The sequence below is a fragment of the Salmo trutta genome, chromosome 30, assembly GCF_901001165.1.
Source record: "Salmo trutta chromosome 30, fSalTru1.1, whole genome shotgun sequence".
NCBI lineage: Eukaryota > Metazoa > Chordata > Actinopteri > Salmoniformes > Salmonidae > Salmo > Salmo trutta.
In genome coordinates, this window is record NC_042986.1 from 10061751 (window position 1) to 10084219 (window position 22469).

The following is a 22469-nucleotide window of genomic DNA, read 5'->3' on the forward strand; positions in this document are numbered from 1 at the left end:
ATGGTGCAGCACGTCTTCCGGATCCATGGACTTCCGGTGGACATTGTCTCCGATCGTGGTCCTCAGTTTCTGGAAGGCGTTCTGCACCCTCATTGGGTCGTTGGCCAGCCTGCCCTCCGGTTTTCACCCCCAGTCTAACGGCCAGTCAGAGCGAGGACCTGGAGACGGCTCTTCGTTGCCTCGTCTCTGCCCACCCCACCCCCTGGAACCAGAAACTAGTGTGGGTGGAATACGCAACACCTTTCCCTGCTCGGCCACTGGTCTCTCACCTTTCGAGTGTTCCCTGGGATATCAGCCCCCGCTCTTCCCTGAGGAAGAGGTCAGCATATCCTTGGCCCAGATGTTCATACGCCGCTGTCGTCGTACCTGGAAGAGAGCCCGGCCCACTCTTCTCAAGACCATCTCCAAGTATTGGCAACAGGTGGACCGCCACCGGACCCCTGCTACCCGCTATTGTCTTGGGCAGAGGGTATGGTTGCCCACTTGGGATCTACCCCTCTGGGTGGAGTCCCATAACCCTTCCCCCTGTTTAATTGGCCCTTTCCCCATCTCAAAAATTCTTAGCCTCTCTGCTGTTTATTTTCTGTTGTCCCGCACCCTCCGTATACATCCCACCTTTCATGTGTCTAGGATTAAACCTCTGTCTCACAGTCCTTTATCTCCTGTTTCTTGCCGTTCTGTCCCTGATTGACGCTGCCCTGTATTACTGACCATCCTGCCTCTCACGCCAACAAAGATGACAGATCACATCTTCCTCTCCAACAATTCAGTTTCAACTCACTATTTGTATTTAAGATTTGGCCCAACAGAATCGGTCATATGGACACAAACACATTGAGACATCATTTTACTGTACTAGAGGATAACTTTTTATGTCTCAACTACTAAAATTGCACGCCGAGTAGACACTACTGAGAGAGTCAATGGACATTGATTCTGGAAAATTAATGCTCAGTTTGTCGCGCACAGCATTGGGGTACCACCTAATTCATTGTTATACTAGCTGTCTAGTCTGTGTTTGATAAATGTGCAATAAGTTTAAAACACAATTATATAAGGAACTGGCAACTCATTCTGAGAAATAAGGTAGCCCACTTGATTTCAACATCTGAACAAAGTGGACAGGCTAATATGCTTTTCAAACAGTTGGAGACAGACAGAAGGGTGTGTCCATAACAATTAAACGGTTCAACCTTTAATTGTCGATCCAAGTCGGCTAAACTGTAAATATAAAGATTAGCCAGCTAATCACTTGCAAAAAAGGGCATTTTTAGAGACAGACTTGAAAGCCAGATCATTTATTATTATTATTTTGATCGATTAATTAAATTATTAGTGGGTCTTATATATAGCCAAGGTATAACTTCACAAGTCCTGAATTCATTGGACTATTGCTGACTGTTTGAAATGCAGTGTATTTGATCTTTAATTGATCTTCAACGCTCATTTAGGTAAAAAAAGTTTTTTTAAATAGAGATATACAGTGCATTCAGAAAGTATTCAGACCCTTTGACTTTTTCCACATTTTGTTACGTTACAGCCTTATTCTAAAATGGATTCAATAGTTTTTCCCCCTCATCAATCTACACACAATACCCCATAATGACAAAACCGTTTTTTTAGAAATGTTTTCAAATGTAAAAAAATCTTAAATATTACATTAACATAAGTATTCAGACCCTTTACTCAGTACTTTGTTGAAGCACCTTTGGCAGCAATTACAGCCTCCAGTCTTCTTGGTAAGCCGTTACAAGCTTGGACCAACTGTATTTTGGGAGTTTCTCCCAATCTTCTCTGCAGATCCTCTCAAGTTCTGTCAAGTTGGATGGGGAGCGTCGCTGCACAGCTATTTTCAGGTCTCTCCAGAGATGTTCGATTGGGTTCAAGTCCAGGCTCTGTCTGGGCTACTCAAGGACATTCAGAGACTTGTCCCGAAGCCACTCCTGCGTTTTCTTGGCTGAGTGCTTGTTGTCCTGTTGGAAGGTGAACCTTCGCCCCAGTCTGAGGTCCTGAGCACTCTGGAGCAGGTTTTCATCAAGGATACTGAATGGCGCCGGCTGCCGTTTTAGGGGCTCTTAACCAATTGTACTATTGCGTGTGTTTTTTAATGTTATTTCTAACTTATTTTGTACATAATGTTTCTGCCACCGTCTCTTATGACCGAAAAAGCTTCTGGATATCAGGACAGCATTTACTCACCTCGTACTGGACAATGATTTTTTCTTTAAAGAGTCGGACACGAAGGATTGACTTCAGACACCCGACAACGGTAACATCCCCGTCATTCGCAGGAGAAAGAAACAGATTTCGGGGACGTAGGTCGGGGTGCCTTGTAAGGATCTGATGGCGAGTGAGTAATCTGCATCTACCATCAGTCCTATTAGCCAACATACAATCATTGGATAACAAAATAGATGAGCTACGATCACAAATATCCTACCAACAGGACATTAAAAACTGTAATATCTTATGTTTCACAGAGTCGTGGTTGAACGACGACATGGATAAAATACAGCTGGCAGGGTTTGCGCTGCATCGGCAAGATAGAACTGCTGTCTCCGGTAAGACAAGGGGTGGCGGTCTGTGTATATTTGTAAACAACAGCTGGTGCATGAAATCTAATATTAACCTGTCTGGGCTAGGGGGCAGCATTTTCAATATTTTCAACTATTTTACACCATTTTAAAGATACACTTCTCCTTGATGTAACCACATTGTCCAATTTCAAAAAGGCTTTACAGCGAAAGCAAAACATTAGATTATGTTAGGAGAGTACATAGACAAAAATAATCACACAGACATTTTCCAAGCAAGGACATGCATCACAAAAACCAAAAATACAGCTAAAATATTCACTTACCTTTGATGATCTTCATCAGATCGCACTCATAGGACTTCATGTTACACAATACATGTATGTTTTGCTCGATACAGTTCATATTTATATCTAAAAACCCCATTTTACATTGGCGCGTGATGTTCAGAAAATGTATTCCCATGAAAACTTCCGGTGAATGAGCACATCAATTTACAAAAATACTCATCATAAACGTTGATAAAATTTACAACAGTTATTGAAAGAATTCTAGATATACTTCTCCTTAATGCAACCGCTGTGTGAGATTTTAAAATAGCTTTACGGAGAAAGCACATTTTTCAATATTCTGAGTACATAGCTCAACCATCAAAGCAAGCTATACAGATACCCGCCAAGTTCTGGGGTCAACTAAACTCAGAATTAGTATTATAAATATTCTCTTACCTTTGCTGATCTTCGTCAGAATGCACTCCCAGGACTCCTACTTCTACAAGAAATTTTATTTTTGTTCGAAATACTCCATATTTATGTCCAAATACCTCCGTTTTGTTCATGCGTTCAGATCACTATCCAAAGGCATAACGCGCAAGCGTAAATCCAGACACGAAAAGTCAAATAGTTCCATTACCGTTCGTAGAAACATGTCAACCGTTGTTTACAATCAATCGTGAGGGTCTTTTTAACATAAAACGTTGATAATATTCCAACCGGACAATAGCGTATTCATTACAGAGGAAAAAGAAGGAGCGGCGCGCCAAACGTCCCCACGCAGTAAACAACTCACTGGTCCCAGGCAGTCCACTCATTGACTGAGCTCCTATTTTCTGCCCAGTAACAGGAGAAGGATGAAACACATTTCTAAAGGCTGTTGACAGCCAATGGAAGCCTAAGGAAGTGCAACGTGACCCCACAGACACTGTAGTTTCGATAGGGATTCAAAAGAAGAACTACAATTCTCAGATTTCCCACTTCCTGGTTGGATTTTTCTCAGGTTTTTGCCTGCCATATGAGTTCTGTTATACTGACAGACATTCAACCAGTTTTAGAAAATTCAGAGTGTTTTCTATCCAAATCTACTAATACTCTGGGCCCGAGTATTAGGCAGTTTACTTTGGGCACGCTTTTCATCCGAAAATGAAAATACTGCCCCCTATACCTTAAAAAGTTAAGTTTTCCGACAACACAACAGTGGTAGGCCTGATCACCGACAACAATGAGACCTGGCCGTGTGGTGCCAGGATAACAACCTCTCCCTCAACGTGATCAAGACAAAGGAGATGATTGTGGACTACAGGAAAAGGAGGACCGAGCACACCCCCATTCTCATCGACGGGGCTGTAGTGGAGCAAGTTGAGAGCTTCACGTTCCTTGGTGTCCACATCACCAACAAACTATCATGGCCCAAACACACCAAGACAGGGCACGACAAAGCCAATTCCCCCTCAGGAGACTGAAGATTTGGCATGGGTCCTCAGACCCTCAAAAAGTTATACAGCTGCACCATCAAGAGCATCCTGACTGGTTGCATCACTGCCTGGTATGGCAACTACTTGGCCTCCGACCGCAAGGCACTACTTTGGGTAGTGCTGGCCAGTACATCACTGGGGCCAAGCTTCCTGCCATCCAGGACCTCTATACCAGGTGGTGTCAGAGGAAAGCCCTAAAAATTGTCAAAGACTCCAGCCACCCTAGTCATAGACTGTTCTCTCTGCTACCGCCAGCAAGCGGTACCGGAGCGACAAGTCTAGGCCGAAAAGGCTTCTTAACAGCTTCTACCCCCAAGCCATAAGACTCCTGAACAGCTAATCAAATGGCTACCCAGACTATTTGCATTGTCCCCCCCCCACCCCTCTTTTAAGCTGCTGCTACTCTCTGGTTGTTATCTATGCATAGTCACTTTAACTCTGCCTATATGTACATATTACCTCAATTACCTCGACGAAACTGTGCCCCCTCACATTGACTCTGTACCGGTACTCCCTGTATATAGCCTCGCTACTGTCATTTTACTGCTGCTCTTTAACTATTTGTATTCTTTATTTAACTTATCTATTTTTTACTTAGCACTTATTTTTCTTAACACTGCATTGTTGGTTAAGGGCTTGTAAGTAAGCATTTCACTGTAAGGTGAAGCAACCATTTGGCTTAGTTCACTAAATGTCAGTAGTTACAGTGCCTTCAGGAAGAATTCACAACCCTCAACTTTTCCCACATTTTGTTGTTACAGACTGAATTTTTTTTATTGATTTACATTTAGATTTTTTATCACTGGCCTGCACATGACACCCCATAATGTCAAAGTGGAATTGTTGTATTCGGCGCATGTGACAAATAAAATTTGATTTGATTTGACCTCTCTGTACTTTGCTCCGTTCATCTTTCCCTCGATCCTGACTAGTCTCCCAGTCCCTGCCTCTGAAAAACATTGCCACAGAATGATGCTGCCACCACCATGCTTCACCGTAGGGATGGTGCCAGGATTCCTCCGGACTTGACACTTGGCATTCAGGCCAAAGTGTTCAATCTTGGTTTCATCAGAACAGAGAATCTTGTTTCTCATGGTCTGAGAGTCCTTTAGGTGCCTTTTGGCAAACTCCAAATGGGCTGTCATGTGCCTTTCACTGAGGAGTGGCTTCCGTCTGGCCACTCTACCATTAAGGCCTTATTGGTGGAGTCCTGCAGAGTTGGTTGTCCTTCTGGAAGGTTCTCCTATCTCCATAGAGGAACTCTGGAGCTCTGTCAGAGTTACCATCGGGTTCTTGGTCACCTCCTTGACCAAGGCCCTTCTCCCCCAATTGCACAGTTTGGCTGGGCGGCCAGCTCTAGGAAGAGTATTGGTGGTTTCAAACTTCTTCCATTGAAGAATGATGCAGACCACTGTGTTCTTGGGGTCCTTCAATGCTGCAGAATCTGTTTGTACTCTTCCCCAGATCTGTGCCTTGACACAATCCTGTCTCGGAGGTCTACAGACAATTCCTCCTTTCTGCTCTGACATGCACTGTCAACTGTGGGCCTTATATAGACAGGTGTGTGCCTTTTCAAATCATGTCCAATCAATTGAATTTGCAAAAAATTCTAAAAACCTGTTTTCGCCTTGTCATTATGGGGTATTGCGTGTAGATTGATGAAGGAAAAAAATATTTGATCCGTTTTAGAATAAGGCTGTAATGTAACAAAATGTGGAAAAAGTCAAGGGATCTGAATACTTTCCGAATCTACTGTACATTGTGAATCGGCCATAAGTTTGAAAAAAATGTAGATATGATTTTTAGGCCATATCGCCCAGCCCTACATTGTGAATGTTTGGGATGCTCTGGATCTAAGTGTACGACAGCATGTTCCAGGTCCCGCCAATATCCAGCAACTTCGCACAGCCATTAAACAGGAGTGGGACAATATTCCACAGGCCACAATCAACAGCCTGATCAACTCGAAAGAGATGTGTTGCGCTGCATGAGCCAAATGATGGTCCCACCAGATGCATATCTGTATTCCCAGTCATGTGAAATCCATAGATTAGGGCCTAACGGATATATTTCAATGGAGTGATTTCCTTTATATCAACTGTAACTCAGTAAAATCTTTGAAATGTTTGCATGTTATGTTGCGTTTATATTTTTGTTCATACTCAGCAGGTGTTCATATTCAGCGGGTTACTAAATTAATCAGTTATTCATGCTTGAACTGAATTCACCCATCTGCCTTAATGTACGTCATGGAATTTTGGTCAAATAGAAGCTATTTTTAAAACGATTGAATTATCAACAACTCAGCCATCTCTTAACTAATCCCTTTGCTTTTCTCAAACTAAGTTAAGAGCTGTACCATGGGCCTACACATCGTATTATTATGGTTCATGGGAATGGGAATACGTTTTTCAAAGGTTTTCCCAATTTCCAAAATGATGGACCTTTATAGGTCCTTGAAGCAAAGTTGTTCAGCATGAAGAAAGATGCCTACACACAAAGTGGGCTCTTGCTTCTGTGTACCAAATTATATATATTTTTTTTTACGCTTGAGTTATTTGACCATGTCAAGGAAAAAATAAGAAAAACAATTCAGACAATAACAATAACTTTTCTGTGAACCCCTAATGAATACTCATTGTAACTCAGCTGTAGCCTACCTTCTGCATGTCCTCTCTGTTGGTGGTGTGGCTGATGATGCTGTCAGTATGGTGGCTGCTGAACGGTCTAGAGGTCTTACAGTCAAAGGAGAGGCGTCTCTGAGCCACACTGATGCCACTGAAGTCCTTCCCATCCACCCTATAGTCACAACAGTTAAAGGAATTGGTTTATAAAAGGAAAGGCAACACAAAACAACTGATATTTTCACCTAAGCACAAAATTCACTTTTGACAATCAGATCAATCTTAACTGGCTTATACATAGAATCCAACAGTGCTTGCTTCTATAATTTCCTCACCTGTTCAGTAACTGCTGCATGAAATTGTCTGAGCGCGCTCCCCTGTACATAACAGCCAGCTGGCCCTGTGATTGGTCCATCACCACCTCACAGGAGTGACCCCTCCCGGAGTGGTCCATCCCAACCCCCTCGACCCCGTTCATGTAGGCTCTCTCCTCCTCCAGAGCTCTCCTCAGACCCTCCGCCTTCTCCATCAGCATAGAGATATTCAGGCTCTCCACCCCCACCCCATCACCTTTAGACTTAGACCCCGCCATCTTGGAAGGGATATTCAGCCTCCACTCTCCACCCTTCTTCTCGTCTTTGACTTTAGGAGGCGTGTCTGGTTTGCGGCTCAGAGCTGGGAGCTTGCTCTTCTTCAGGCCGAACCAGCTAGCGATGCCATTGGAGCCTTTCTGTTTCACCTCGGTGACCTGTTCAAAGTTTTTATTTATCAAATTGCTGACAGCAAACACTCTGAAATACTCGATAATAACACATTAAAACACAACACTATACCACAGTTAGGGAAAACAACCATCAATACCTGTCCTCGGTCTCGGTCCTGCTCTGCCAGTTTCAGCATGTTCTCCTCAATACCCTTCATCACCTTCTCTTCCATGGCTGACGTAGGGCCGGGGGTGGGGCTGGGGACTATAGGGACAGGATGTCTCTCCTCCTCCTGCTGTGTGCCTGACGTTGGCCTTGGGGGAGGAAAGCTGTCTCCGTGCGCTGTGGTGTTTCTCTTCTTGTTTGCGTTGAGCTTGCTCCTGTCCTCTGACTTGGACGAGTAGCGTGGCGTCAGTGCCGGGGCATCCAGGGTGGGTTTCCCAGTTCCACCTCTGCTGACAGCTGAGGGTGAGGGAGCCAGGGCCTGGCAGGGTTTAGACGGGGACTTAGGCAGGACTTTGTTGGGGCTGTTGCTGCTCTGAGGGATGCTGGGTGCAGGTTGTTTACCATGGTAAGACAGGTTCAGAGAAGCTGGGCATTTCACGTTGTGTAGAACTATGGGAGTGTCAGTGTTTGGGGATGGTAGGCCCAGTTTACCTTTGGGGCTGTCTGTATTAGTCACACCCACTCTGGATGAGAGCGTCTCCAGCTCTGCCTTAGCGACTGAAGAGCCAGAGAGAAGAGACTTAGCTGCTGGATCATAGGACTGACAAGCACCAGGGAACATCAAAGCAACACTACCAAGAATACATTTAGGCTTACCATCCAAAGAGTCTGTATATTTTGAGTGCCTCTGCTCCTCTAAATTATGATCCACAGGCCTCTCTGCTGTCTTACTCCTGTCATCGTTAAAAGTGACTATACTCTCATCACTATGAGGGTCTGGCTTGTCTACTGGCAGCAGCACATTGACTTGTAAATCCTCAGAGCTCCTCAGCTTGCCAAGTGCAGCCAGCCTGTCTTTGAATGTGTGACTAGACTCGGCTGGCTGCCTCCCTGGCCCTGCTACCCGAGAAGGCCTCTTGGGAATGGATGAGGGATCATGTCTCTTGGCTGGGAGAGCTGGAGGCTGGGACTGGGAGAGATCAGAGTTCTGCATGGTGGTTTCTCTAGTGTCCTGGTCCTGCGATCCTCTGTCTTTCATGCTGGCGTAGTGAGCAGGGCTCCCCTGAAACTGAGCTGCTCTGAGGGCAGAGGGGTTGGGCAGGCTGTGGTGGCCGTGCCAGACTGGGCTCTCTGTGTTCACATCCTGATCGGACGAGGATGAAGAGGATGAGGAAGATGAGGAGGAGGAGGAGTCCGAGGCAGGGGAGAATTGCTGCAGCTGGAGACTCCGGACATTCTCTTTCTGTAGTAGTGGATTCACTAGCTTCCTGTCACTATCTGTGTTGGTATGAGAGGAAGATGATATGTTTACGTTCTCTGGGACCTTGGATTCTTCCAGCTGAGCCGAGGTGGAGAGTTCCAAAACATTCTCATAGTACGGGACCTTCTGAGAAGAGGCCCTGGGTGTCTGCGATGTGCCAGGGGCCAGTGGCTTGGGGACACCACGGCTTGCCTTGGGGACCGAGAGGCTGCTGTAGCAAAGTTCCTTGGCTGGAGGGGAGCAGGCATCCTCAGGCTGTGGTGGGGAGGTGGGGGCTGAGGCTGAGTGTGTGGTGGCTGGGTAGGACTCTGACCTGGCGGGTGGAGGAGGGTGCCTGGTCCTCTCTGTGGTGGTGGCTCTGCGTGAGGGGACGGGGGAGTGGTACACCTCATAGTTATTGGTACGGCAGGGGATCTTGGAGGTGCGGGTGAGCTGTGGGCTCAGACGGACAGGACTGGCCGCTGCCTGGGTCCTCTCTGCCATCGTGGGGATCTTTATAAACTTTAGGATCCTGGATGGGGAGTTGATCGCGGCAGCTTTGACGTCGATGAGGCAGGAGGAGGGGATGGGGCTGAAGGCCACGTTGGCTCTCCCTGAGAGAGCTCCCTCCTCTGCTGGGCCACTGTCTTTCTCTGGAATAACTACATCACTCAAAACATTATCACTGTCATTGGAGGAGAGGAGAAACCCATTGGTTTCCAGCTCACAGTATGCAATATGAGGGTTGTCCTTCACTCCAGGGACAGGCAGCTGGGAGGTAAACAAACTACTGCTGTCTTCAGTTTTTCCTTTAAGACAGTCCTCTTCATCTGTGCCCTCGACCAGCCCTGTCTTTATCCCTGCCTCTGGGCACTGATTGGCTGGTCTAGTCTGATCTACACTTTTGATTGACAAGTAAGAGTTGGGACCTGCTGGTTGCTGGTGGTCATTCATTGTCTGGTGTTTCTCCACTGATGTGCTCTTGATGTGGAATTCACTGATAGCAGCTGTGGTGGGTGTGCCTTTGACGTGGTTCGGAGTTGAATTAGGCTTTGGAGTGCAAATATGGTTACATTTGACTGGACTGTCTGTGCTCCTCTTGCAGTGAGTAGGACATAACTGCCCTTCACCATCGACGTGCTGCTGGTGTTGCGTGTTGTCAGAGTCTGAGCAGGAGCAGCGGCAGCGCGTCTGGTGCTTCTTACACAGGTTTCCAGCAGCCAGGACAGCCTCTGTGGACATCAGAACCTGGCTGTAGTCACAGAAGGAAATGCTGCCTGCCGAGGGGTGGAACTTGAGGGGGTCGGTCTCCTCCATCTTGCGGAGGACCTCCAGGATGTGTGCTTTCTTCTTGAAGAACGGGGACAGGGCCTCCATGGATGCGGCTGGGCCCCGGGGGGGCGTTGCTGGGGCCTGTGGCAGTGTGCGGTGGAACCCATTTCCCTGTTGAGAGAAATATTGTCAGGTTGTTATTATAGAAGTGAACGTGTTCTCAATAACTAACTGGTTAAACAAAGGTTATAAACAAAATTCTAATCATTTATTTCAATAACACTTCATCCAGACTGCAGCCTTATACTGTATATGAAATATCAACAGAACAAAACACTGTTGGCATAAGTGAAGGAAATCAGTTTAACAGAGAAAGTCCAGGTCTCTTGAATACAATTGTGAAATAGAAAGGAAATTCATTTCATATGAGAAACCATAGAGCCAACAGTATATGTCATGACTGCTGCTGTAACCCAGACAGTGTTTATCCCCATAGGAGTCTACAGCCATGTCTCAGGATTAAGTGTTGACCGTGCTTTGTCCTCACCTTGGCTTGTGCTTGACTCTGTGACTGTGACTCCACCTGTTTGTCAGAGACATTGTGCAGCAGCTGTGTATTGTACACTGGGAGGGGTCCTGGCTGCACCTGTAACAGTAAATTCAATGCAATTAGGATATCATGTCCACCACTTTAAGCAAAAAAATGTTATAGGACTCTATACTATAGGCTACATTACAACACACAGCAGCAGGAGATCACTACATAGCAGATTATGACAGATTATGACGTTACCCTGAGACATGGCTGTGTACTCCTATGGTGCACACAAAAGTGTTCTTCGGGCTGTCAAGATTAGAAAACCTTTTTTTGGTTCCAGGTAGAACCCTTTTGGGTTCCATGTAGAACCCTCCGTAGAAAGGGTTCTACATGGAACCCAAAAGGGTTGTACCTGGAACCAGAAAGGGTTCTTTAAAGGGTTCTCCTATGGGGTTAGCCCGGAGAACCCTTTAAGGTTCTAGAGAGCACCTTTTTTTTTTCTAAGAGTGTGTAACATGGCTCTAGACTCCGTTGGTGTAATGTTGCCGTAGGAATTTACAGCCATGTCTCAGGGCAGATTGTGATGTTACTTTATACCTGGTCGTGAGGGCTTGAATGGTTGGGTAGTTTCTGTTGGAAGAGCTCACAGAGCACTCTGTTCTGTCTCTCCAGGTCAAACACATGCATCTTCAGCTTGATGCACTCCTCTCGCAGATCCTGCATACATGTATACACAAAAGTGTATCATTAAAACCACAACCCATGTCTTACTGGTTGTGATTCAAAATGGGCTTTCAAAAAAAACGATGGATTGTTGAGGATGACTTGTCAGTTTGCCTTTTGGTTGAGTAGAGCTTGGACCACATGGTTGGCCACCTCGTCCAGACATCTCTCATATGCCTCTCTTTGACTCTCATTTGCCAACACAAGAGCTGAATTCTCTGCCTGTTAAAAGAAGCCAATAGATTATTCACAACTGTAAATGTTTAGTATGAAAATAACTTTCATAAATGTGAAAATTGAAATGAAAGCAATGAATATGTGGTGAAATTATATTTAAAAAATGATAGAATTTGAGATGCTTTATATTCAGTTTATTATGATTGGGGTTGACTCACCTCCAGTTCTCTGAGTCGGTCCATTAGTTCTCCGCTGTTCTCCTCTTCCTCCAGGTAGTCCTCAACGTCCCCCTCGTCTGACTCCAGGTCTTCATCACACATCCTCGGTTCTGTCTCGTCAGACATCATTCTCATCTGGAACACAAGAAGGAGTTTCATAATGTTACAATCGTCTTACTTTTACACACAAAACATCAATGTACTATGTAACCACCAACATACAGTAAGTCATCTATACCCTTGCGTTGAGACATGGACCTAGGACCATGCCTCAGGACAACCTGGTTTAATGACTCCTTGCTGTCCCCAGTCCACCTGGCCGTGCTGCTGCCCCAGTTTCAACTGTTCTGCCTGCAGAACCATGACCTGTTCACCGGATGTGCTACCTGTCCCAGACCTGCTGTTTTCAACTCTTTAGAGACACCAGGAGCAGTAGGGATATTCTGAATGATCGGCTATGAAAAGCCAACTGACATTTACTCCTGAGGTGCTGACCTGTTGCACCCTCGACAACCACTGTGATTATTATTATTTGACCCTGCTGGTCATCTATGAACATTGGAACATCTTGGCCATGTTCTGTTGTAATCTCCACCCGGCACAGCCTGAAGAGGGCTGGCCACCCCTCATAGCCTGGTTCCTCTCTAGGTTTCTTCCTAGGTTCTGGCCTTTCTAGGGAGTTTTTCCTAGCCACCGTGCTTCTACACCTGCATTGCTTGCTGTTTGGGGTTTTAGGCTGGGTTTCTGTACAGCACGTTGTGATATCAGCTGATGTAAGAAGGGCTTTATAAATACATTTGATTTGATGATTTTGATTTGTAGACTCCTACGGCGTCTAGCTGTTAGACTAACAGCCTTGTCACAGCGCAATAGTCTACCCCAAATAACAGGGAGTGTCCAGAGATATCAAAATATATCTGACCAAATTAGGAAAGACAAGCATTGTCATTTTGAATTCCGTAAAGTGAGTATGGAAGAGGTAAAAAAAAGATTGTTGTCTATCAACAATGACAAGCCACCGGGGTGTGACAACTTGGATGGAAAATTACTGAGGATAATAGCAGATAATATTGCCACTCCTATTTGCCATATTTTCAATTTAAGCCTACTAGAAAGTGTGTGCCCCCAGGCCTGGAGGGAAGCAAAAGTCATTCCACTACGCCCTTTACTGGCTCAAATAGCCGACCAATCAGCCTGTTACCAACCCTTAGTAAACATTTTTTTTAAATGGAGTTTGACCAGATATAATGCTATTTTACAGTAAACAAATTGACAACAGACTTTCAGCACGCTTATAGGGAAGGACAATCAACAAGCACAGCACTTACACAAATGACTGATGATAGGCTGAGAGAAATTGATGATAAAAAGATTGTGGGGGCTGTTTTGTTAGACTTCAGTGCTGTTTTTGACATTATTGATCATAGTCTGCTGCTGGAAAAACGTATGTGTTATGGCTTTACACCCCCTGCTATACTGTGGATAAAGAGTTACCTGTCTAGCATAATCCAGGTAGAATCAGGAATTCCCCATGGCAATCTTTACTAACGACATGCCACTGGCTTTGAGTAAAGCCAGAGTGTCTATGTATGCGGATGACTCAACACTATACACGTCAGCTACTACAGCGACTGAAATGGCTTCAACACTTAACAAAGAGCTGCAGTTAGTTTCAGAGTGGGTGGCAAGGAATAAATTAATCCAAAATATTTCTAAAACTAAAAGCATTGTATTTAACTAAATCTTGTAATAAATCATGTGGAATTTGAGCAAGTTGAGGCGATTAAACTGCTTGGAGTAACCCTGGATTGTAAACTGTCATGGTCAAAACATATTGATACAACAGAAGCTAAGACGGGGAGAAGTCTGTCCATAATAAAGCGCAGCTCTACCTTCTTAACAGCACTGTCAACAAGGCAGGTCCTGCAGGCTCTAGTTTTGTCGCACCTGGACTACTGTTCAGTCGTGTGGTCAGGTGCCACAAAAAAGGATCTTGGGAAAATTACAATTGGCTCAGAACAGGGCAGCAGGACTGGCCCTTGGATGTACACAGAGAGCTAACATTAATAATATGCATGTCAATCTCTTCTGGCTCAAAGTAGAGGAGAGATTGACTTTATTACTACTTGTATTTATGAGAGGTATTGACATGTTGAATGCACCAAGCTGTCTGTTTGAACTCCTAGCGCACAGCTTGGACACCCGTGCATACCTCACGGTCCCCAAGTCCAGAACAGACTGTGGGAGGCGCACAGTACTACATAGAGCCATGACTACATTGAACTCTTTTCCACATCAAGTAACTGATACAAGCAGTAAAATTCAACTTAACAGATTAAATACACCTTATGGAACAGCGGGGACTGTAAAGCAATGCAAACTTAGGCACAGACACGTGCATACACACACACGTACACATGGATTTCTTTGTAGATATGTGGTAGTGGTGGAGTAGGGGCCTGAAGGCACACAGTGTGTTGTGAAATCTGTGAATGTACTGTAATGTTTTTAAAATGGTATAACTGCCTTCATTTTGCTGGACCCCAGGAAGAGTACAGTATCCATAATAAATACAAATACAAATATCAGGACTTTCTCTGGTGAGAATGGAGCCGTGATAACCCCTCTAGTGTCAGGTTCTTGACGATGGGGAGACGTAACGCTACTCTGCCATGTTAGACTGGGTGTGTTTGGTCGGATACATGCATAACTGATGTATCAGCCTGTTGGTTGGCTTTAGCTAGATTACGGAGTAATCTATAGTAATGTATAGCATACGGAGAGTTTTTTTTGGGACAAAGCCCATAGGAGCAGAACATAATGGTGGGAGTGCTGGTGGTAGGGAATCTGTGACAGCTGTGAGTGGAGGGGAAGGTCTGGAGAAATATCCCTGGGTTTCTCAGGAGCATTAAACAGTGTCAGGGATAAGACTGATCTAACTCCATTACTCAAATCCTGCCAAGTCATCCCCTTCACCCGGAGCTAAACAGACAGGTCATGTACAGTACAGTAAACCCCTGTTCACAAACACATACGTACTGTAGGGACGAGTGCATTATAAGTCTAAGAGGTGAGTGCTGCGAAGTGCAAAGCGCGCATACGTTTACGAGAACCTCGACACCCCAGAGGATGCATTGAATAGGCCTAATGTTACTGGCCCACCCTCACCCTCGCTGCCAGTCTGAGATCTCAGCAGCCCCATCTAAACGGATGTATTGAGCTGTAATCAACTGAGCAAAGGACAATTGGGCCTGTAACGGAGGGCTGATCAACGTGTCTCCTATAGAGGCATAAGGAAGAAGATATTAGCTGCATGTTTAACCTGCCAGAGCGTGAAGGAGGAGTTATAAATACAAGCTATTCTTCACTCAATGCACATTACAGCTCCAGGCATGGCAGGCTACAGTACAGTATACACCCAGTTTGTTTATTCATAACAAATGAACAGGACAAAATGACAAATCCTTTTCCACATAACAGCATCTGCGTGTTCTCAGAACGTTCACACATCCAACTGGGCAAAAACTGGTTGGATCAACACTGTTTCACCGTCATTTAAATCAGGTTTAGGGATGTGATGGCATTGAATCAACATGGAAAACCGATTGGATTTTTTTTTTTTTAAGTCATCAACGTCAGGGCATTTTGTCTTTTTCCCAACCAACTTTGAACCTAAATCCAATGGCATGTTGGAATTCTGTTTTTGATCTCACTGTGTTGACAACCCTACCAAACGTAAAGTCAAACTCCACGTTGAAATGACGTCCGTGCCCAGTGGGATGGAACTCCATGTGAACTCCACATTGAACAAAACATAAAAGTGAGATTAAATATAACATGGTAGACGCTGCTGTTGCTAGGTACTGTACTCTGTGGGGCAGAACCTTGAATCGCGACCAAAACAAAGAGCTAAAGGAGAATGCCTCTTTTCTGAATTTAATCCAGACGATTCTAAAGTGACACAATTTATTGACTGCAGCTTGATCAAAGCTGATTCACCCACCCTCATCATGCTCTCTCCCCCATCCTTAACCTCATCCTCTTTCCCCCCATCAGACCAATTCAACTGATATTGATTATACAACAGATCCTACATCCGATCACGGCGGATACAATGAAATTCTAGGCAGGGGTCACAGAGAACTGTAGGGGTCAACTGTAGTGTGGTGAAGGACAGCATTGTCGTTGTGGGGGTGGTGCTTAGGCCACTGACTAGCTACTGCGTGCCCAAACAGATAACCATTCACAGGGAGAGGAGATCAGTGTGTCTGCCCAGAGACTGCCGTGCCAGGCAGGGAGCAAGGGGTGGGGAGGGAGAGAGCGTGGGAGGGGGGGGGGAGGGGGGGGGAGGAGGAAGGGAGAGAGTGAGAGAGCGGGAGAAAGAGAACGGGAGAAGAGAGAGTGCTCGTGAAGAGAGAGAACGAGGGAGAGAAAAGAGAGAGAGAGAGATGCCCTGCTACAGAAATGTGCCGATATGAGACTGAGACCCATAGAGAAGCCCTGAATGCAAAAGGAGTTTGTGTACAAGGAGGACGGCCATATTGCTTGCTACCTTATTTTCCCAATCTAGAATTATAAACAGGGGAGATTTACATGTCTCCCAAACAATTTATGATATACCCGGATAAAAACAAGACGTGCTTTATTACAACCTGCTGTCTGTGATAAGAACTATGAAATATATACAGTAGATACCTCCATCATCTCCTTCTTCTCTCTGCATTGTGTGATCAAGAGAACACTGACTGTCATTCAAATGTTCACTATCTATTGTAGATAAGGGCTGTCTGCCCGTGAGATACATAGAACAGAAGCTTTACCCTCATCCCCTGAGTGCCTGATCATTAATAACCCAGATATTCCCCCTGTTGACTGACACACAGGAGGATCTAAAAAGAGGAACCTCTAAAAAAAAAAGCAAATACGATTTTTCACCACCATCAATGACATATCTAATCACAGTGACAGAGAATTGTCCCGTTTCCTGTTCAAATGCCACAAAAGGATACTGACACTGTGACATTCGCTAAAAAGGACATGAAGAGAAAACAGAGAGTGAAGTACAGAGATAACAAAGGACATGAAGAGAAAACAGAGAGTGAAGTACAGAGATAACAAAGGACATGAAGAGAAAACAGAGAGTGAAGTACAGAGATAACAAAGGACATGAAGAGAAAACAGAGAGTGAAGTACAGAGATAACAAAGGACATGAAGAGAAAACAGAGAGTGAAGTACAGAGATAACAAAGGACATGAAGAGAAAACAGAGAGTGAAGTACAGAGATAACAAAGGACATGAAGAGAAAACATAGAGTGAAGTACAGAGATAACAAAGGACATGAAGAGAAAACAGAGAGTGAAGTACAGAGATAACAAAGGACATGAAGAGAAAACAGAGAGTGAAGTACAGAGATAACAAAGGACATGAAGAGAAAACAGAGAGTGAAGTACAGAGATAACAAAGGACATGAAGGGAAAACAGAGAGTGAAGTACAGAGATAACAAAGGACATGAAGGGAAAACAGAGAGTGAAGTACAGAGATAACAAAGGACATGAAGGGAAAACAGAGAGTGAAGTACAGAGATAACAAAGGACATGAAGAGAAAAGAGAGAGTGAAGTACAGAGATAACAAAGGACATGAAGAGAAAACAGAGAGTGAAGTACAGAGATAACAAAGGACATGAAGAGAAAACAGAGAGTGAAGTACAGAGATAACAAAGGACATGAAGAGAAAACATAGAGTGAAGTACAGAGATAACAAAGGACATGAAGAGAAAACAGAGAGTGAAGTACAGAGATAACAAAGGACATGAAGAGAAAACAGAGAGTGAAGTACAGAGATAACAAAGGACATGAAGAGAAAACAGAGAGTGAAGTACAGAGATAACAAAGGACATGAAGAGAAAACAGAGAGTGAAGTACAGAGATAACAAAGGACATGAAGAGAAAACATAGAGTGAAGTACAGAGATAACAAAGGACATGAAGAGAAAACAGAGAGTGAAGTACAGAGATAACAAAGGACATGAAGAGAAAACAGAGAGTGAAGTACAGAGATAACAAAGGACATGAAGAGAAAACAGAGAGTGAAGTACAGAGATAACAAAGGACATGAAGAGAAAACAGAGAGTGAAGTACAGAGATAACAAAGGACATGAAGAGAAAACAGAGAGTGAAGTACAGAGATAACAAAGGACATGAAGGGAAAACAGAGAGTGAAGAACAGAGATAACAAAGGACATGAAGAGAAAACAGAGAGTGAAGTACAGAGATAACAAAGGGGAACCCTGAACACCATGAGGTAGACTTTGCTTTTTGAGCAGCACTGCTCTTTTTCATGATGCTTCCACCTCCACTGCTCTTTTTCAATGATGCTTCCACCCCCTCTGCTCTTTTTCAATGATGCTTCCACCTCCACTGCTCTTTTTCAATGATGCTTCCACCACCACTGCTCTTTTTCAATGATGCTTCCACCACCACTGCTCTTTTTCAATGATGCTTCCACCTCCACTGCTCTTTTTCAATGACGCTTCCACCCCCACTGCTCTTTTTCAATGATGCTTCCACCACCACTGCTCTTTTTCAATGACGCTTCCACCCCACTGCTCTTTTTTTAATGATGCGTCCACCCTCACTGCTCTTTTTCAATGATGCTTCCACCTCCACTGCTCTTTTTCAATGATGCTTCCACCTCCAATGCTGTTTTTCAACGATGCTTCCACCTCCAATGCTGTTTTTCAACGCTGCTTCCACCCCCACTGCTCTTTTCAATGATGCTTCCACCTCCACTGCTCTTTTTCAATGATGCTTCCACCCCCTCTGCTCTTTTTCAATGATGCTTCCACCCCTCTGCTCTTTTTCAAAGATGCTTCCACCCCCCACTGCTCTTTTTCAATGATGCTTCCACCCCACTGCTCTTTTTCAATGATGCTTCCACCCCTCTGCTCTTTTTCAAAGATGCTTCCACCCCCCACTGCTCTTTTTCAATGATGCTTCCACCCCACTGCTCTTTTTCAATGATGCTTCCACCCCACTGCTCTTTTTCAATGATGCTTCCACCCCACTGCTCTTTTTCAATGAAGCTTCCACCCCCACTGCTCTTTTTCAATGATGCTTCCACCCCCTCTGCTCTTTTTCAATGATGCTTCCACCACCACTGCTCTTTTTCAATGACGCTTCCACCCCACTGCTCTTTTTTTAATGATGCGTCCACCCTCACTGCTCTTTTTCAATGATGCTTCCACCTCCACTGCTCTTTTTCAATGATGCTTCCACCTCCAATGCTGTTTTTCAACGATGCTTCCACCTCCAATGCTGTTTTTCAACGCTGCTTCCACCCCCACTGCTCTTTTCAATGATGCTTCCACCTCCACTGCTCTTTTTCAATGATGCTTCCACCCCCTCTGCTCTTTTTCAATGATGCTTCCACCCCTCTGCTCTTTTTCAAAGATGCTTCCACCCCCCACTGCTCTTTTTCAATGATGCTTCCACCCCACTGCTCTTTTTCAATGATGCTTCCACCCCTCTGCTCTTTTTCAAAGATGCTTCCACCCCCCACTGCTCTTTTTCAATGATGCTTCCACCCCACTGCTCTTTTTCAATGATGCTTCCACCCCACTGCTCTTTTTCAATGATGCTTCCACCCCACTGCTCTTTTTCAATGAAGCTTCCACCCCCACTGCTCTTTTTCAATGATGCTTCCACCTCCACTTGTCACGTTCGGTATCTTCGAACTCCCTGTCATAGATCAGCCAAGGCGCAGCGGGCCGGTAATTCCACATACTTTATTTAAGAAAAACCGAACAAAACAATAAACAGGCAAAACAGAAAGAACCGTGACGCTCTGGGGCTGCTCAAAGGCAGCTACACAAAAACAAGATCCCACAACTCAAGGAGGGAAAAAGGCTGCCTAAGTATGGTTCCCAATCAGAGACAACGATGGACAGCTGCCTCTGATTGGAAACCACACTCAGCCAAAACAAAGAAATAGAAAAACTAGATTGCCCACCCCACATCACACCCTGACCTAACCAAACTAGAGGAAAATTAACGTCTCTAAGGTCAGGGCGTGACACCACTGCTCTTTTTCAATGATGCTTCCACCCCCACTGCTCTTTTTCAATGATGCTTCCACCTCCACTGCTCTTTTTCAATGATGCTTCCACCCCCAGTGCTCTTTCGTCAAATAGATAGACTAAACCACCATTTTCAGTTTAAAGGGAACAGCAAGAGAACAAAACAAGATATATAATGTCATCACTGAGCTGGAATGCATATAACACTTTTTTTCCCTTTGAAATGGCTGTAAAATGGATATCTGCTCTAACAAAAAGTAATCCTGAGGACATTGTAGGAGCTTTTATAAGGAGAAGAAAATGTGTAACACTATAGGCCTGCAAAACAAATGTGTCATGCGCCAGAAATAAATAGCCAAGCATGCTGTCTCTTGAAGGTATAATATCCAGAAGATATTGCTAGGAAGGTCCATATTCATAGTTGGAAACGTACAGAAAGCCAAAGAACATAGAACAGTAGATTAGAATAGAGTCTTCTAGAACAGACACTCACCTGTGATGCCAGCTCTCCTTAGAGCAGAGTACTCAGTCTTACTCCTGTGCGTGTAAGCCACTTCTCTACTCTCCCCACGTCAGAGCCAAGGAGCTGAGGAAAAAAATGAAATGACACATCTTGTTATTATCATCCCCTCAACTCTCCCTCTCCCCCCCCCCTCCCTTTTCCAGTCAGAGCATTTTTCAGTCAGGGGATTTCGTGCGGTTTGCCGACATCAAGCGTTATTTTTATACAAATCAAATCAAATTTTATTGGTCACATACACATGGTTAGCAGATGTTAATGCGAGTGTAGCAAAATGCTTGTGCTTTTAGTTCCGACCGTGCAGTAATATCTAACAAGTAATCTAACAATTTCACAACAACTACCTTATACACACAAGTGTAAAGGAATGAATATGTACAAATAAATATATGGATGAGCGATGGCCAAGCGGCATAGGCCAGATGCAGTAGATGGTATAGAGTACAGTATACACATAGGAGATGAGTAATGTAGGGTATGTAAACATTATATAAAGTGGCATTGTTTAAAGTGACTAGTGATACATTTATTACATCCAATTTTTTATTATTAAAGTGGCAAAAGATTTGAGTCAGTATGTTGGCAGCAGCCACTCAATGTTAGTGATGGCTGTTTAACAGTCTGATGGCCTTGAGACAGAAGCTGTTTTTCAGTCTCTCGATACCAGCTTTGATGCACCTGTACTGACCTCGCCTTCTGGATGATAGCGGGGTGAACAGGCAGTGGCTCGGGTGGTTGTTGTCCTTGATGATCTTTTTGGCCTTCCTGTGACATCGGGTGGTGTAGGTGTCCTGGAGGGCAGGTAGTTTGCCCCCGGTGATGTGTTGTGCAGACCTCACTAGCCTCTGGTGAGCCTTATGGTTGTGGGCGGAGCAGTTGCCGTACCAGGCGGTGATACAGCCCAACAGGATGCTCTCGATTGTGCATCTGTAAAAGTTTGTGAGTGTTTTCGGTGACAAGCCAAATTTCTTCAGCCTCCTGAGGTTGAAGAGGCACTGTTGCACCTTCTTCTCCACGCTGTCTGTGTGGGTGGACCATTTCAGTTTGTCTGTGATATGTATGCCGAGGAACTTAAAACTTTCCACCTTCTCCACTACTGTCCCGTCGATGTGGATGGGGGGGTGCTCCCTGTGCTGTTTCCTGAAGTCCACGATCATCTCCTTTGTTTTGTTGACGTTGAGTGTGAGGTTATTTTCCTGACACCACACTCTGAGGGCCCTCACCTCCTCCCTGTAGGCCATCTCGTCGTTGTTGGTAATCAAGCCTGCCACTGTAGTGTCGTCTGCAAACTTGATGATTGAGTTGGAGGCGTGCATGGCCACGCAGTCATGGGTGAACAGGGAGTACAGGAGAGGGCTGAGAACGCACCCTTGTGGGGCCCCAGTGTTGAGGATCAGAGGGGGGAGATGTTGTTTCCTACCCTCACCACATGGGGGCGGCCCGTCAGAAAGTCCTGGACCCAGATGCACAGGGCGGGGTCGAGACCCAGGGTCTCGAGCTTAATGACGAGTTTGGAGGGTACTATGGTGTTAAATGCTGAGCTGTAATCGATGAACAGCATCCTTACATAGATATTCCTCTTGTCCAGATGGGTTAGGGCAGTGTGCAGTGTGATTGAGTCGTCTGTGAACCTATTGGGGCGGTAAGCAAATTGGAGTGGGTCTAGGGTGTCAGGTAGGGTGGAGGTAATATGATCCCTGACTAGTCTCTCAAAGCACTTCATGATGACGGAAGTGAGTGCTATGGGGCGGTAGACGTATATCTCAGTTACCTTCGCTTTCTTGGGAACAGGAACAATGGTGGCCCACTTAAAGCATGTGGGAACAGCAGACTGGGATAGGGATTGATTGAATATGTCCGTAAACACACCAGCCGGCTGGTCTGCGCATACTCGGAGGATGCGGCTAGGGATGCGTCTGGGCCGGCAG

The 22469-nt window shown here is 45.0% G+C and overlaps 1 protein-coding gene across 2 annotated transcripts in view; it reads right to left on the reverse strand.

Annotated features, from left to right (window-relative positions):
- Positions 1–22469, reverse strand: part of LOC115167901 (nck-associated protein 5-like) — a 50504-nt gene that overhangs the window by 11596 nt on the left and 16439 nt on the right. For both annotated transcript variants that reach the window (XM_029722635.1, XM_029722634.1), the window contains exons 2-9: positions 20515–20607; positions 11946–12080; positions 11665–11772; positions 11425–11544; positions 10837–10935; positions 7770–10460; positions 7244–7656; positions 6945–7083 (exon numbers count right to left, since the gene is read on the reverse strand). In XM_029722635.1, the coding sequence (XP_029578495.1) occupies positions 6945–7083; positions 7244–7656; positions 7770–10460; positions 10837–10935; positions 11425–11544; positions 11665–11772; positions 11946–12080 (3705 nt within the window). In that variant the 5' untranslated portion in view covers positions 20515–20607. The remainder of the gene's footprint in view (positions 1–6944; positions 7084–7243; positions 7657–7769; positions 10461–10836; positions 10936–11424; positions 11545–11664; positions 11773–11945; positions 12081–20514; positions 20608–22469) is intronic.